Source organism: Ictalurus punctatus, chromosome 6 (assembly GCF_001660625.3).
Source record: "Ictalurus punctatus breed USDA103 chromosome 6, Coco_2.0, whole genome shotgun sequence".
NCBI lineage: Eukaryota > Metazoa > Chordata > Actinopteri > Siluriformes > Ictaluridae > Ictalurus > Ictalurus punctatus.
In genome coordinates, this window is record NC_030421.2 from 1,960,001 (window position 1) to 1,978,758 (window position 18,758).

General features: G+C 41.4%; 1 protein-coding gene across 2 annotated transcripts in view; it reads right to left on the bottom strand.

Moving 5' to 3' along the window:
- Positions 1-18,758, bottom strand: part of nalcn (sodium leak channel, non-selective) — a 93,474-nt gene that overhangs the window by 54,155 nt on the left and 20,561 nt on the right. For both annotated transcript variants that reach the window (XM_017470273.3, XM_017470276.3), the window contains exons 12-13: positions 18,010-18,096; positions 1,589-1,720 (exon numbers count right to left, since the gene is read on the bottom strand). In XM_017470273.3, the coding sequence (XP_017325762.1) occupies positions 1,589-1,720; positions 18,010-18,096 (219 nt within the window). The remainder of the gene's footprint in view (positions 1-1,588; positions 1,721-18,009; positions 18,097-18,758) is intronic.

An 18,758-nucleotide genomic window follows, 5' to 3' on the forward strand; every position in this document is an offset into this window, starting at 1 on the left:
CCACCAGATGTAAATTTTTTTACTCGGTTTAACTTCAACGCCCGTCTCTGTGTTATGGCGCACAACAAATTTAGGTCATACCGTATAGCTGTTCACGGAAACATCGATATCTCGGCTCAGGATGGTCCTAGCGCCATGGGACGATGGTACATGAACCTATATAAACATTTCGCACATTCTTGTTCCCTAGACTTGGAACTTAAGTGCAAATGTAACGCACAAGATTGCTCACAGTTCCACTTTTAGGGTCAGTTTGTAATGGGAAGGGTTCGAGTCTCGGTCTCTAATTTTTTTTTTTTTTTCCTTCGTCAAATATGTCATAAACAGAGCTGTGGTGTTGTGTCTCCTGTGATAAGAGCAGTACGTGACTACAGCTCAGAAGTCACTCACTGCTTTTATCGCAGGAGAAACAGCACCACAGCTGTGTTGAAAACAAAAATTTCAAACGGGCAGGCATTTTAAACACGAGCTTCACCGTCGTCTCTTTACTCAACTGATCTCTGCTCACCCCGATATCAACGGGGAAATCATACATTCTACTATATTGGACAAATTTCCTTTTTATTAATATCGTTTTATTAGTCCATGTAAGCACGTAAGAACGTTTTCCGCTGTTATCTGTACAGTGTTTAAGTGCTCTTCTCTGTTTTGATGATGATATGAAGGTGCAGGAGCATTGTAGGCAATTTGATACTCGCTATTTGGTTAAATTGATTTGTTGTTGTTGTTGTTGTTGTTGTTGTTGACGTTACTGCATGTAGCCATGCAAACATCTGACCGGAGTGAGACGTTCGCTACGTGAGTAAAGCAGTTAACTCTCAAGGTTTTAGAAATTTTTCAGGTAGGTACGTTTGGAAAAACAGCCTAAATAAAAACCCTTCCATGTCGGTTTAGCAAAAATATTTCTATGTCCTCTTAAAGTAGAGATAGCGATGTATTTTCCCGCCAGTTTTCCGGAATTCAGCGACAGCGACATCCGATGAGTTTCCCAGACGGCCACGCGTATTATAAAAAGTCATTACAACAGACCAAATTAGCTAGCACTTTTACAGACTCCTCAGATCCAGATGAAAAGGTGAATTGGATTAGTAGTGAGATGAATTGGGAATTGGGCAATGAGTATGCCTCATGCTTTTCCTCTCCTTATCTCTGCCTTTCAGCTGGGAGTGGGCGGGCGGCCATACTCCTCTATCCGTCTTTGTTCCCCACCGTGCCACCTGCATACTGATGGCACAGTCAGAACGTGACAGACAGCACGCGTGCCCATAAACACACACACACACACACACACACACATTTGTACGCATGCTCAGAACCAATCCCAAGACTGGAGTGTGCCTACAGGCTGTTTACACCCACGCTGTTACTCCTCAGTTGATTTAATCTCTGTTTTTAAGGCAGAATGCAGTGAGGACAGGTCAGAAAAAGTCTGTAAAATTGAATACATAAATATAGGACGTACCAAATGACACCGATGCGGTCACGTTTATGACATTATACCGTATTCTTCTAAATATCATTAACATTATTCTTGATATTTATCTACATGGAATAGCTGGGATAGAAAGCTGAATGCTTAATGGCTTACCTCGGCCAGGTAGAACTCATCGTAGTCCTTTTTATGGTTCTTGCCCTTGTAATAGTTGCTGGACGCCACAACCACATCCATGGCCACCATACTCAAGATGAACATGTGGAACATAGACGAGCGCATCAGGTGCTGCGGAGACAGACGGAGAGTCCCGTTTCGGTCATTCGGAACAGAACGGTGGCTCCGTGTACCACTCTGAACACCAGTTCATTTTGCTCCAAGATACTGGGATTAAGTGTGTGTTTTTGTCCTAGTTGTAGTCTTGGCAACACAAATTGCAGGGATTGAAATGCAGGCACTGCGGACGAAAGCTTTCGCGTTGAAGGCAGCATCGTAAAATTCACTGCATCGGGTCATTCAAGTGACACAAAGCTCATAATTCATTGAAACGTATAATGGCAAAATATTCCTTTGCCCCAAGCACGGAAACATGTTCGGAAAGACGGTCGCCTGATGCAGACATACAACCTAAAACCCTTCCAAAATATAACAGTGCAAAACACTTGAAATGCACATTGGTCATGACAAGGCAGCCTGAACTATTCCTCACTGATGTCCAAAAACAGCCATATTGAGGCAGATCCATCATCCTCTGCTGTTTCATAATAGAGTCTATTAATCACAAGCAGGACAGAGCAGGATTGAGTGGACACTGCCAGTGGCCTCTCAGTCCTCCCAGACTGCCTCAGTCTGCAGCCCATGACAGTGATAAGAAGTCTGTTGTGTGTGTGTGTGTGTGTGTGTGTGTGTGTGCGTGTGTTTGTCTATGGTGCCCTGCGATGGACTGGTGTAGGGCTGGGCGATATGACAAAAACAATCATATCACGATACTCGAGGACATTTCTACGATACGTGACGCGTGTCACAATATATAATTTAGCTCGCAGAACCGTCTGCAACACAGTAGTACAATAAACAAACAAACAAACAAACAAACAAAAAACATTAAACTGGAGTTTGACGATACCTTTCTTTAATGTCTACAGAGACAAAGCCGATTGAGTTTCATCAAATCAACGGCATCCGTTCAGTACTATGTATTTTCGTAATGATTAAAAAAAAAAAACGTAAAATAAATAAATAAATAAATAAATAAATGAAAATACATCACCGTACCAACGATATCTCAGAAAAAATGATATCACGTAATCATTTATCACAATAATCGGTGTTATATCAATATATCGCCCAGCCGTAGACTGGCGTCCCATGAACGCGCCCAGTCCGGGATAGGCTCCGGATTCACAATGACCCTGACCAAACTACAGCAGTTACCGAAGACGGACAGACAGACAGACAGACAGACAGACAGACAGACATTTCTCACTTCACTTATACATACTTTCTACTTCGGTTTTCGACTTCTAGACTATCTAACTTGAACCCGTTCTTTAATACAGGATACTAGCGTCCATGAGGACTGTAGCTTTACGTGCGAGCACCGAACAAGGATCACAATTTTGCATTAATGAATAGGTTTCAACACCAAACAACAGCACTAATTTAGATGTAGTAAGCTGAGGGACTCGAAAAATAGCCTCTCCGACCGTTCCACCGAGACGTAAAGCCAAGCCGAGGTGAAAGTGCGACCACGCACTGTGATTTCTCTAGAAAACAGCAGGATGCTAAATTTTCCACAAACTACACCACAGGGTGTGAAAAGCAATCCTGACCCATTCATTACCGAGACAGACGGAGTAAACGGACTCACAGAGAGACAGAGAGCCGATAATATTCATGAGCGAAGCGTACATTTTTGAGTGTTATCAGGTGAACTATAGAGTATAGCTTTGTTTTTGCACTCGAGTGGAGCCCGAACGTGTTTATAAAGCAGAGTAGAGCACAGTGTGCTGTTGAAAAATACGGATAAACTGCGACACTTGTACACGGCGGTCCAAATGCAGCCCCACAGACTGTAAGTGGGTGGATAAATTGACAGGAACGAGAGGGAGGATCTAAAAAAAAAAAAAAAAAAAAAAAATTTGCAAAGAGCGGAAGAGAGAAATTGGAACAAACACAGCGACTCGACTTGACTAAGACTCTGTGAGGAATAAAAACAGACACATATGCAGTATATTATAGGGAGCTTATTTCTCAATCTTATATAATGTAGACTGAAGAAATACAAGAAAAAAAATACACGGTGGGAAAAAAAAAAAAACAACAGCCAGGAAGTGGAGAGGATTCCTGATTGTTCTGATTCAGTCAACATACAGAGCTTCATTTTGCAGTGGGTGTGAAATCAGTGTAGCACGGCTCTCCGAGTCTCAGCCTTTAGGCAGTCAATAATTGGATTACTCAAAATGGGGTCACTACGTACAGTCATGTGAGAAAATAAGTACACCCCGTGAAAATTGTTGGCTTTCTGACACGTTTGGACAAGCGAACTTTTGATCATCTTTGAAACTGTGCCTATTAACAACATTGATATACTTGAACATTACCGGGGAAAAAATAGCTTTTTCAATCATTTATTCAACAGAAATATGAATAGATGCAACATTCTTCTGTTGAAAAAGTAAGTACACCCTTGGCGTCAGAAGCTAGTATTGCTCCCTTCAGCAGAAATAACTTCTTGTAGGTGTTTTGCATAACTGTCCGTCAGTCTCTGACGTCGGCTTGCTGGAATCCTGACCGCTCTTCCATGTAATATTCTTTTCACGTCCCCTCATAACATTTCGATGGGATTCAAATCTGGGCTTCGACTAGGCTTCGACAAATCTGGGCTTATCCTGTTGAAAGGTCAGATGGCCTCACAGATGGACAAATGGTCTCAGATTATCTTCAAGCACTCTTTGATGTGATGCAGAATTCACAGTTGAATCAATGAATGCAAGCTGTCCAGTCCCTGAGGCAGCGAAGTAACCCCAAACCACAACATTTCCACCACCGTGCTTCACAGTTGGTATGAGGTGCTTCTCCTGAAAAGCTGTCTTTGGTCTGCCTCAAACATGTCTGCTCTTACTGTGTCCAAACTACTCTATCTCTGTTTGATTCGTCTGTCCAGAGCACATTACTCCAAAAGCCCTGGACTTTGCCTGTATGCTTATTGGCAAACTTCAAACTTGCAGAGGTCTGCCTCCCATGCAGGTCAAATTCCTGCACTCTCGTCCTGATTGTAGAAGCATGCACTTTCATACCAGTGAATCTGTCCGTGATTTGAATCTCAAGAGAAAGTGGGTCATGCAGCACATGAAGAATAAAGGTAATGTTTTGGAACGTCCGAGTCAAAGTCCCGACCTTAATCCAGTAGAAATGTTGTGGAAGAACCTGAAGCGAGCAGTTCATGTGAGGAAACCCACCAACATCCCAGAGTCGAAGCCGTTCTGTACTGAGGAACGGGATAAAACTCCTCCGAGCCGATCTGCAGGACCGATCAACACTTACCCCAAACGTTTATCTGCAGTTATTACTGCACAAGCGGCTCACACCGGATACTGAAAACACAGGTGCACATACTTTTACCCCTCACAGATATGCAACACTGGATAACTTTCCTCAATAAATAAATAACCAAGTATAATACTATTGTCTGATTTGTTTAATTGGGTTCTCTTTATCTACTTTTAGGACATTTTATGATGTTTTAGCTCATATTTATGCAGAATTAGACAATTGTAAAGGGTTCGCAAACTTTCAAGCACCACCGTACATGGTGAAAAGGTGCAAATGTATAACCAGGAAATTCATTATAGTTTCACATGTTCAACTAATCCACTGTTCACTGATGGGGACCTGAGTGCAAGACTGCCGTCCTGAAGCTACAGTATCATAGCATTATCGGTTATTTCCGAATCGGACGAAAAGTACAGATATACACTGTTCAATAAAATATTTCCTGCACTGTATATCTGTTGGGATCAAACAAGGTGGGCATGGCCGTCCTTTCTTCTGTGCTGTGAAACGATAATCCTGTTCATCTTACAGTGCATGTGCCGTTAGTAACACAGGGTACCGTGATGTTGCTACACAGTAATTAGGCAAGTAATTAAGCAATAAGCATTCTGTATGTACAAGGCAGGAGACATGGAAAGACGTAAAAGAAAACAATCATGCCAGCTGCTGGAACTGGTTGAAATTTCATTAACATTAAGAGATAGAAGAGACACTTTCCCCCATGGGCAAAACAGACAGACTGGGCCACATGTGGAGCTCCAGAGCCGCAGGACTTACACACACACACACACACACACACACACACTCACTCACTAATCTGGCCTATGAGACTTAATGGCGTTTAAGCAGCTGTTCTCTCACTCTTGTGTATGTTAAATAAGATGTAATGGCTTTTGTAATTGCTAATTTATCTTCACATAGCCTCACCGCTTCTCAGACTTAAAAACGACTTGATTTTAAGGCTCATATAAACCTTTGTTGTTGTCGTATACTACAGTACCACAACTTAAAGGATCCGACTCGTGTATTGATCATCAATGCCCAGGTTCGTTACGTGATCCACACGATCCATTGATGTAGTCCCATCAGTGTTTACTTCTTCAAAACACGACGTGTTTGTAAATCCGCTCATCCGTTTCGATTGTATCCGTTAGATGTATATGATTTCAACATTACACTAAAATAGGCCCTCTTAGAAACATTCACACAGGTAATGAGCATGGCCGTCCTGTCCCCGTTCCATTGTCTGGTCTGGCTTGTCGTTCTGCTTGTCATGTGACAAAGCAGTTTGACATTTTCAGCTCCCAGACACTCAGCCTCCCGAAGGGGGTGGGGTGGGGGGGGACGGGACGGGGACGGGGCGGTTTGTCTGAGGATGTAGGACAGACTCCATTTTCTCGGGGTCCGAGTTCACATGGATGTCACAATAATAACATGGTCTGGAGGTTGAAAAGCTGCTGTCGTGGCTCCTGTGTGCTGTAGGATGCGGTTGTCTCCGGCGGTTTGCGAGATCGTCGCTCGCACATTTTATTCTACTGACTAGAGCTGCCGAACACTTAGAACTGCAAGCGCAACCTAGGTGCTCTGGCCTACTTTCTCTGATTTTGCTGGTGGCATATGAATGCATTAAGAGGATGTCAGAATAAATTGAATAGCTTCTACACTGAGGCTGATGGTTTCTTTTCCCAGTTTGTATTCTATCAGCGGCATGTTATCCAAGCCTCTATTGTATGTCTATGGAACTTCACATGCTCTTTGTGTCTTAACTTTATCTCCTTGTGCTACCTACGGGTTTATTCTCTCTCAGTTCCAAAGAGAGTAAATATAATATACTGCTTAATATCTCTGCAAAGCGCTTAATCAAGACTGAGTTCATTTAAAGCATTTTGAAGGACCTCAACGTTCGGAGATGACAACTATTCAGGGGTCTATAAATCACCAGCCTAGGAGTGTGTGACAAGCTGATTTCATGACGGGCTATTGGTTTTTTATTCGTAATTTCCCAGTGGACAGTTAGGTTCAACAGACTCTACTTCCTACTGGCTTTTGCATCTCTGTACCAATGCTTGATGCTGTAATAGCACATGCTACACAACACTACACACATCATCTCAGGTGCGATCTGGCTGTCAGTAGAACTGTTTTTTTATTTTTTTTATTAGCGGGGGTGGTACGGTGGCTTAGCGGTTAGCATGTTTGCCTTGGGGGTTGGAATCTCGCATCCGCCCTGTGTGCATGGAGCTTGCATATTCTCCCCATGCTTCGGGGGGTTTCCTACGGGTACTACGGTTTCCCCATAAAAAAAGACTTGTAGTATAGGCTGATTGGCATTTCCAAATTGTCTGTAGTATGTGCCCTGAGATGAGTTGGCACCGCGTCCAGGGTGTCCCCCGCCTTGTGCCCCACGTCCCCTGGGATTGGCTCCAGGCTCCCCGCGACCCTGTGTCGGACAAGCGATGCAGTACAATATAATATATCATATGAGATAAAATGCAGTACAAAGTACATATAACTCTCCTGCAAGCACAACATGTAGTCGCCTCGAGAGAAAATAAAGACGCTAGCCCGACTCAAATAATAATTTCACTTGTGAATCGAGAAGAGAACCGCAGCCCAAATGTTCACCAGGGTCTTTTTGTCGAGGTCAACGTTGCACTATTTTATCAGGCGATAATTAGGGTCTATAACTCATTCGTGCGTCTTAGTCCGTATTATAATGCACTTAACTAGCCAACTAGCTCACCAAACATTACGTTAGCTACCATTTTTTAGTCTAGTCAGTTAGATTTCTAATCAACACACAGGACTTGCCAGCACACTGGAGCGTCCAGCTGCTCGTTGGGTTAGCTGATGTGTTTATTATTTGCCCAACTCTGACTACACTGAACGTTTAAACATTTGCAGAGCTTTTTTTTGTCTACTCTTGAGAATATGTGTTAAGCATCCAGTGTGAACGAGATACTACAGTAGAATGAAGGTGCAGTCACCGTGTGACAAAACTGGCAGTACGTACGTGGGTAAATTGGCAGTAAGAGATGGGCAATTAGTTTACACCAATTCTCAGGCCACTCAGATCTCTACTCTGTCAATAAAACAGATCATTGGCTCGGTCTCCATTTATATAAGGGGTGTACCAATCCAACTGTAAGTCAATATTCGCCTTAATCATCGGGGTTACATGCTTTCCAATGCGATCATACACATTTCTGTAGCTTAATAACAGACGACTGCAGAGAGCCAACTCGATTACAAAAAAGATGTAGAATCGGATCAATATCAGACCAGGTCGATACCTTGATCTAACATCATTATAATGTCCCTAAAATGGGATTCATACAGAAGTCCAGAAAGGCCATGCGTTATTTTATTTTTCTTGTGAGAGACATGAAGATAATATGTAACTGAAAAAGTTTTCTTCTCAAGATCACGATGCATGATTAGGTATCCATTTTTACTTTAATCAGTAATCAGGGATCGACACAAGCAGCTAGAATAGTAGCAGAATGACCGCCTTACAGTTCCACGGCTCCGAGTTCGATCTCAAGCTTGAGTTTGATGATATTTTTCCGAAATTTCCCCATCTGGATCGATGCGGTACGTCTGTGTATCGATTTATCAGCTGTATGATTGTTGGCGCTAGGCGATTTCCGAATTAGTGTGCGTCGTTTGAAAATGTGACTCACGGCCGCTATAGTGATCCTGAACAGGTGGTCAGTTAATAATGATGAATGTCCGAATGGTTTGCGGCTCATAAGACAAATGTGGATCAAAATCTTTGGAAATAGGACGTAATTACTGCAAAATCGCCATTTTGCCAATATATGACGGTGTGCCGAAGGCCACAGTGATGCGGTGCTAGTATGCTACTAGCTAGTATTGTTGTCATGAACAACGAGAAAAATAAGTCGGAATCTCGAGAAAATAACTTTTGTCATCTTGAGACCACAAAAAAAAAAAAAAGGAAAGAAATGGAAACATTTCTGGACTTCTGTAGACTGATAACACTGGAATAAAAAGAGAAAGAAAAAGAAAAGAAAAGTATATTTATATATATTTATACATCCGTCCATTTTCCGTAGGAATTATCCTACACAGGGTCACGGGGGATAACGGTTCCTGTCCCAAGGAACTTGGGGCACAAGCCTGGGGACAGCTTGGATGGGGTACCAACCCGTTGCAGGGCACAATCACACACATTTACACACTACAGACAATTTGGAAATGCCGATCAGCCTAAAACGTGTGTCTTTGGAAACCGAAGTACCCGGAAGAAACCCCCGAAGCACAGGGAGACACACAAGGCGGAGTCAAGATTCGAACCCTGGCGGTATGAAGCAAACGCGCTAACCACTAAGCCGCCATGCCCCCTATATAGCCACAACAAATTCTCTCTACAAGCATATTATATAGTTAGACAGAACTTAAGCTGGAACAGAATGATGAGGATTGTGAGGAACACACTGTGCACGTTTACATTCAAACGATGCTTAGAAACCCCACAGTAAGAACACACATTCGAGGATAACTGCTGTTGCTACGGCTAAGACGTTCTGTTCAGACAAACGGAGCATCAAATGAAAGTCATCAGGAAGTCATAAAGCCAAGTCATCAGAAAATCTGTTGAAAAAGCGTGCTTACGTAACTGTATGAAGCAGGTGGCCAGTGAAGAAGAAAAAAAAGCATAAAGAATTTTTAAAGATGAACTTCGGTTTGTTTTGGGGGGATTATCGCTACTCGCCCATCCGTCTTTTATTTTTACTTAATGCCGCTCATTACCACGACAGGACTCTAAAGCCATTTTTGTATGCGCTTTTTGCTTAAATGACCCCACAGCTCGAACTATTCTTCGATATTTTGTTTATCGGCTTTCTAAACTCATTTCCTGCCACATGCGGATGAGATGAAAACGAAGCACTCAAACCACAGGTATTTTTAGTAAAACAAAGGGCACATGTATTTCTGTCGTAACTGTTTAATTATGTTAGATGGTTTAATTAAGCGCTCAGGCTACAAATATCCTGTGGGAGGCTTGCAGGGTTCAAATCCCTCTGCCTATCAGCGCCATTATTAGAGCATGGTGATTCATGCTCGGGCTCAGATCGGCTGATTAATTAATGCCGAGTGTTCTCTGGAATTCCCATTTGCCCCCCTGACTGTCGCAGCTAGGTGACGGACGTGGGCTGAGCCTGGACAGGAGCTCATGTGGATGAAAAGGGATTCGTGACGTTTGCTGTTAGTGTGCACCAATGGGGAAGAAGGAAAGGGGGTTGGGCCGAGAGGTGGAAGGATAATAACTAAATGAAAGTGTTCCTAGCTAATGAATAGCTAAAATTAGCAGAAAAGTGCCGTCTAGTAATAGTCTCGGTACGGCGACGGGGCACTGCTAACACGATTGGGAAAAATACTTCAAAATACTGCAACTGGGAAACATAATGAATTGATATATAGTACTTGTATAGCTGTATTTAATACAGAAAGGTGAGAGCACCTCAGGTCAGCTGGTAATAGCATTCTTCTCGCTGATGTTTCAAAAACACACTGGTGCTCTGCAGTAAATGATGAGGAGTCAGTCATCATTGGACACTGGTGAGGACGAAGCTCGACCAGGACGCATCATCAAAACAATGCACTCGGGTCATTCCATCTCAAGTGGTCCAATACAGATTGCTTGATTTTTTAAATTTTACTAAAAAAAAATTTGAGTGGTTACCTCTATTTACTGGCACTGAAAAAGCACCAGTTTGGTTTTTTTACTTAGTTTAACCACAACCGCCATCTTTGTGTCATGGCATACAACAAATTTTGGTTATTCAGCTGTTTATAAAAACCTCAATACCTCGACTCAGGAGGGTCCTACTATAGTTCCTGAGAACAAAAACTGATCTCTACAGCACATTACAGGTACATGGACATATATATAAATACATATATATATATATAAAACACTTTGCACATTCTTGTTCCTTAGACTTAGAAGTTAAGTCCAAATTAGTGCTCCAGATTGCTCACGGTTCTACTTTTCGGGTCAATTTCTAATGGGAAGGATTCAAGTCTCAGTCTTGATTCTTAGGGGGTACCTGGGTAAGTATAGTGTTATAGTATAGGGTTTGAGACGTCTGTTAATCTTTTATAAGGGCGAGAAAATGCGATATTTTAAAATCCCCCTCACTTTCAGGTTAAGTATCTCTAGTGGGGGACCAGATACGAACCTGAAATTTTCAGAGAAATAAGACCTATAATTTGCAGAGTACAGCTCCAACCTCCAAACTTCAAACCTACCTGTAATTATCTAGTAATCCTGAAGACCTTGGTTAGCTTGTTCCGGTGCGTTTGATTAGGGTTGGAGGTAACCCCTGCAGGGAAATGGAACTTGAGGGCCAGATTTGAAGAATCCTGACATATCATGTTGGTACAGGAGGTATTAAAAAAATAAATAAAAAAACAACGGTGGTTTTGCCAATGCATTGTGGAAATCACTCAAAAAAATCAGAACTTTATAATTACTGGGTCATTTGAGATGGATTGACCCACTTGCTTTTTTATTGGCTTGGTGGTTCGCCACAGAACTGAACTAGCCAGCGAACCTAGACTGGCTGGACTGTGAACACTAAGAAACACAAACGGACTTGCGGTTATAACACACGTCGGCGCATCTCTTCAACAGAAAACATTCACGCTAATAAAATCATGGCATTAAACGTAACCTTAGTGCTCGCTTTACAATGGCATAGTGGCACTACAATACGTTCTCTTCAGTTTACAAAGTATTATTATACCACGGATGTTAGATGTTACTGCCATTTTTTTTTTTTTTGGGCATAGCAGTTTTGCCTGCACCCAGTTGTCCAGGTAGCAAAATAAAAAAATAAAAAAATAAAACAGTTTAAAATGAATATTAAATTATTCAGTAACAACAAGCATGTTTCTGCAGCAACCATTCAGTCGACACGTCGCTATTTCTCCATCCTCTCACTGACACGCTGTTGCTCTGTTCACAAACAGAAGGTGCCAAGATTCGATAAGTCTTTGGCGCATGGGAAGAATTTTTAACCAAGGAGCGGCTCTGATACAAGTGACTGCTCTACAATCCTGCGAAACCTCTAGTGTCAGTTCACACGATGCCGCCACAGAAAAATACACAACTGGATAGCATTTTAATGTTAATAACACAACATGTTTCTATGACTTGCATTTTTCAACTTGTATTTTCTATCAAATACAAGTTACTATATATATATATATATATATATATATATATATATATATATATATATATATATATAGCTAGGAAAAACATCTACCAAAAACCAGGAACACTGTGTATGAACAATTCCCAGATACTTTTAATTAGGACTGCGGCGATGGACATTTGGATTTATGGCCTGGTAGAAAGATGTTAAAGAAAAATACCAGCGAAAACTCTTGCTCGTGTCTTTGACAATACGTTTGGTTAAACATAGTCTAGTAGTGCTAATACGGCAAAAGTCTCCACTGTGTTTTATTACCAGAAGCTCATAAAAAAGCATATTGAATCACTTAAGCTCTACCAGCTAACTTTAGTACAAATACATCTAAAATTCTAACACTTTCTCCATTAAGCATTTATGATTTCCACAATATCCGCATGACTACTTTTGAACAGTGTGGACTTTCAGCAAACTCAGTAAAAAAAAAAGTTCAAAACCCTAGATGACTAGAGTGGTCTTTATCACCAACTTTTCTAGAAACACCTTAGAAATTTTTTTTTTCTCTAATATTATAATGCAAGGCGATGCATCCGTGTGGCCTGTGGAGAGGAGAACAAGGAGACCTCATTAACATTAACCGTTTAATGAAACATGACCAAGTGCTACAGAAGAATTCGGCTCTGAATGAGGATATCTCACAGCTGAAGTTCAATCTCTCAATCCACACACGTGGAACAGAACGGAGCAGATTTTCTTCAAACTCACTGCATATGAATGGAAAGTACCATATTAAATGTTACTTTTGTGAGTTAATAAAGACTGTCAGTACAGCCTATTGCACAGGCTAGCCTATTGCTAGTACTTAAGAGCAGCAACAAACAAATGCTAATCTTCATAAAGTCCTCATTCATAACTCCATGTATTGTACATTCTGAATACTAATTGCCGCATGTGATTTAAAAAAAAAAAAAAAAAAGTTGCTTTATTATAGATATAAGTTCCGATGATTTCTAGATGCGGCACAAGCATGCTCATTGCCCCATCTACAGTCCGCTCCAAAACTACTGGGAAGGCAAGGATAATTCATTTGTTTTAGTTGTAGACTGAGGCCCTGAAGCAGCAAAGCATCCCCACACCATCACACTTCCTCCACCATGCCTGACCTTAGATACGATGTTCTTTTTGTGGAATTCGGTGTTCGATTTACGCCAGATGTAGCGGGACTCCTGTTTTCCAAACAGTTCCACTTTCAACTCCTCACTCCACAGAACGTTCTCCCAAAAAAGACTCCCAGTGTCTTTCTGAGAACGTAGGTGCGTTGATGTTGTCCTTGGCTCTTTTGTGACTTCCCGGATGAGTCGTCGCTGTGCTCTTGGAGGAATTTGGAAGGTCGGACACTTCTGGAAGGTTTACTACTGAGCCGAGTTTTTACGTTTGGGTCTCATTGTGGTTCTTTGGAGTCCCGGAGCCTTTGAAATAGCTCTGTAACCCTTCCCAGACTGATGTATTTCAATCACCTTCTTCCTCATCATTTCTGTAATGAGTGTGTTAACGGGTAAGATTAAAACCTTTTAACCAACTTCATGCTGTTTAAAAAGTTCTATTTAAGTGTTGATTTGCTTGAACAGGGTTTGCAGTAATCAGGCCCGGTTGTGTCTAGTCAAGCTGAACCCCATTATGAATGAAGTTTCATAGATTTTTGGAATTAGTAACTACGGGGGCAAATACATTTTCACACAGGCCCAATTTGTACTGGATAATGCTTTTGCTTCAATAAATAACATCATTACTTAAAAAAACGCATTTTTTTTGTTTACTCGGGTTGCCTTTGTTTTATCTTATAATGTGTTTTCATTTCTGAAACAATTTAGTACGAGATATACACAAAAATCCGAAGAAGAAATACAGAAGAAATACTTTTTCACAGCATTGTATGAGAAGAGAGTTTAGAATCTCAGCTTTTAAATCCTGGTATGTACGGTGCCGTCCATTAATATTGGCACCCTTGGTAAATATGAGCAAAGAAGGCTGTGAAAATTGTCATTATTGTTTAGCCCTTTGATCTTTTGTTCAAAACGTTCACCAAAATACTCTGCTCTCATGGATACAAAACAATTGCAAACACAACACAGGTTCACAACAAAAAATGTTTGTTAAATATGGGTGTGTAACAATTATTGGCACCCTTTTAGTCAATACTACCTCCCTTTGCCAAGATACCAGCTCTGAGTCTTCTCCTATAACGCCTGATGAGGTTGGAGAACACATGGCGAGGGATCTGAGAGCGTTCCTCCGTACAGAATCTCTCCAGATTATGAATTGTTTTTAATAAAAGATAAAAAATTTAAACAATGAATAATTTTTTCAGAGCCTTCTTTGCTTATATTTACCAAGGATGTCAATATTAGTACAGGGCACTGTATATGTAGATGTGTTAAACAATGTAGAACATATCACATTGTCTATCAGACCACCCGATTTGTAGTCGGGCAAAAATATTGTAACATGGGACTTACAGGTGTTCAAAGAAGACTTGGCGAGTATAAATATAGAGGCCATACAACAAGATGCAAAACCACTCATCAGTAGTAAGAATCAGAACGCTAGAAATTGCAAATAAATACAGAGATTAGCCACAAAAGTTCTGGAACCAAGACTAACCTCTACCAGAGTGATGGAAAAGCCAATGTGTGGACAAAGAAAGGATCTGCTCATGATCCACAAACTACAAGCTCATCTGTGGAACATGGTGGAGGTAGTGTCATGGCTTGGGCTTGCAAGGCTGCTTCTGGAATAGACTCAGTAATCTTTATTGATGATGGAACTCATGACGGTAGCAGCAGAGTTAATTCAGAAGTTTACTGGAAGATTTTGTCTGCCGATTTACGGAGAAATGCATCCAAAATTAATCGTGTGATGTCAATGAGTCACAGGCTTGATGCAGTTATTGCATCTATTTAAGTGTTATTTAATGAACTTACTTCAAGACTTATCTGTTCCGATACTTTTGCTCGCCTAGAAATTGGGTGGTCTGATACAAAAGGTTTGATGTTTTATATCGTTTAACACATCCAGATGGAAATGCCAGGAAATAAAAGCTTAAATCCTAAACATTCACCTCATATCCATCTTTTGATCTCAAACCCAAATGTATTGGTCTTGCTGTTCCATTATATTTACGTTCGGCAGACGCCCTCATCCAGAGCCACTTACGTGTATATATCTGCAGCTGAAGGTTAAGGGCCTTGCTCAAGGGCCCAGCAGTGGCAGCGCTGGGGTTTGAACTCACGACCTGACAATCAGTAGCGCAACGTCTTAACCACTGAGCTTCCACTGCCGTTCCGATAGTTTTGAAGGGGACTGTAGCTTCCATAGGGTCATCATTATAATCAATGGTCAAAAACGGAAACAAGCAAAGAGGCCCACTGAGACAGGAATCATGCTGCCCCATACACGCACTCGATGAAGGTTTTCAGTAGAGGAGGAGGAGCGGACAGGACAGTGAATAAAAAGATTCACAGTCTTGCATTCTTTGCATCAAATTGACATAGATTAATATTCTTAGTGGCTGCAAAGGTCTTGTTTCATAGCAAATACTCCAAATGATATCTAATAAATATCCACAAACTATAGCAGAAAGGGTGTCTATGACCTACAGGATCATTTCTACTGTAAGATGCAGTATGTTGTAAAGACTGGGAGAGGGATACAGGGATACTGGAGTCGATAATGTCCGTCCGTCACAAACGTATGTGCACCGGTGATCTTGTTTCCTATTCAAAGGCTGAGAAAAATAAGAAAAACGTCTCTTGCTTGTCCAGTGCTTCGACCTCTTGCTCTAGTTTCAGGGTTTCCGTGTGGTTTCGAGATAGTTTTGACAGATGTGAAGTGTGTGAAGTACTCAAACCTTCAGTTTCTGCGAGATGGATCGCAGCACACATGAACTTTTCACGTGAAACTAGTAGACAGGTAAAGGGCCACTACGCAAGCTTTGGGGTATGGAAAGCACACTAATTTATCGATCATAGCTAAACAAAGTGCCATTTTAAACCAGCTGCTGGACTGTACGCCGGATGGCTGCGTGATGTCGACTCGCAAACGTCTATTACAGAGTTACTCTAAAAATTCACCGGCCTATTGGGACTTTGTGAGCCAGCGATAAGCAGATAAGTATTTTCTTTACTTCTTGTTCTTAGTATCATGGACTGGTTGGTGCAACGATAGAGTTCCATGTAAATGAGTTGACACCAGACCAGGTGGTGTTTCTGCATAAAAAAATTTAAAAAATCTGAGAATCTAGGAAGTGAGAGTATGCTAAAGACCTCCATTCAGTGAGAGAGAAAAAAAAATCACTCACATACCAGCACGGAGTCTGTCTCAAATGCTTGTACATCATTCCACTCGTGAAGATAACACAACAGTTCTGTGCATATTGATGCACATCAACAATACAGAGTGTGCATATTAAAGAATTAAGGTGTCCAACAATTCGGGTGAATGATTATAAAAGCTCTACTTATATATAAATATAAAACCCAATAAGACATTAGCGCATTGATTGAACAGCTAGGTCTCTACGCGGAACGTAGTAAGAAAAAAGAATCATTTCAGTAGCGTAGCGTGCGCGGACACGGTGTCAGAATAAAAGCTCTGATGTGAGTCGAATGATGTGGAAAGATTCCGGCTTTTGACAGCGACATCATTTCACATGAGAGGAAACAAGCTAAAGCGATTGTTTCCTTGCGTCCTCTCGTTTCTTTTCGCCCAGACACCGGACATCGTAGTGTTCATCCGTCTGCGGCGTCTGTCCAGTCACAGTTCGCAGACCGTTGGATTGTGCTGAAAGTCAGTGTGATTGAACTACACCTTCAGACACTTGAGCAGCCCTCTTTCTCTATCTTTCTCTCTCTCTCGCTCCCTTCGCTCTACTGCTCTCTGGGTGGACGCACAATAGCTTGTCTTGTACTAATGGGATCTCTTCAAAGTCGTCAGGATCCAGAAATGTCACTGAATGTCATTCTTCACCATCAGAGAGTCTGCTACTATTTTTATTTTTTTTTTTTTAAACCCTACCTTTTGACTGTGTCCAGCGATTACACTGAGGATCACCACAGCTTAATTCATTATGGGCTCCGAGCATCATTCTTAAAGCCATCTGATATTGTATACGAATGGCTTTATTCATCAATTATGTCAGAATGACGGCTGTACTAATCGTCCATCGTAACTGATCACCCACGGCTATTTTTCTGCGAGTGACTCAACCATGAAGGCAAATCTCCTGGCCAGATCTGGCCTATATATTACATTGCCATCAGTCACGGAACAGCCGAAACCATTAAAAAAAGCTTTATGTGCTCTACTCATATACCCACTCTCACAAATGCCATTCAGATAGTACTCATTAGAACAGTACTATAATGGTTTAAAGACAAACATATTGTCACTGACACGTCAGACTGAGTCGCGATCTATTAAATGTGCTGTTGGATCAAATGTAAAACGATGGCAAAGCTTACTTTTGAGGAGGGGGAAAAAAACTCTTGAAAATGCATTGTGTGTGCATAACATATAGCCAATAATAGTAATAATAATAATCACTGAGAAAGGAGAAGAAAAAAAACCCACTGAAGTCTTCAACCCAATTCTACATCCTATTCATACTCCATCAAATGTTTCCAGCTAAATCTAAATGCACTCAATGCGTCGGAGTGGCTTGCAGCTAAGATCATACACTCCCACAGTGTGGCGTGGCATTAGATCTGTCAGTGCGGCTATGCTGAGGGTGTGCTGACGTTCAGGGGTGTCAGTGCCATCAACTTGCATGTCTGGTACCTGGAGGCAGGCGGGAGCAAGGCCATGTGGTTTATTAACATCCACCGCCACAAGCTGCCATCCTCCAGACGCGTCCTCGTGAAACATCTGCCAGTAAAAAAAAAAAGAGAGAGAGAGAGAGAGAGTTAGACAGATGGAGAGAAACAGTTATGGCGCCTCAGACAACTGGTATTTATGATGCAGTTTAGAAGAAAAACTGGAACTGAAACGATTTAAGAGATAAATAAAAAGTTGAGATCAATTAATCCTGATTTAGTTTCACGACTAACAACATCGAGGACGTTTTATTATAGCGAGTGTCTGAGACGCAAGACGTAACTGCGCATTGGTTCTTTAGGTTCAGTTACTGAGTAAGACTCCAATCGTGTAAGCACTTTAAACATCCCGGTAGTTTGCCTTGTCTATATTTTAACATGGAATGAAAGTATACAGTACGTAAACGTTACCCACCACTACGTGGACTGTACATAAAACAAGCATCGATATAATTGTGATGTTTTATATCTGTGAAAATGTTGACAGTATATCGTATTAGGGTTGTAAATGATCTGTATCTGTACAGTCTGAACTAGAAGGTTTTTTCTTTCTTTTTTTTAAAAAAAAAATATATATATATATACTGTATATCCATCCGTCCATTTTCTTTACCGCTTATCCTATACAGGGTCACAGAGAGGCGGGAGCCTATCCCGGCGGACTCCAGGCACAAGGCGTGGTGTCAAGAGATCGTAGGGCACATATTCACACAC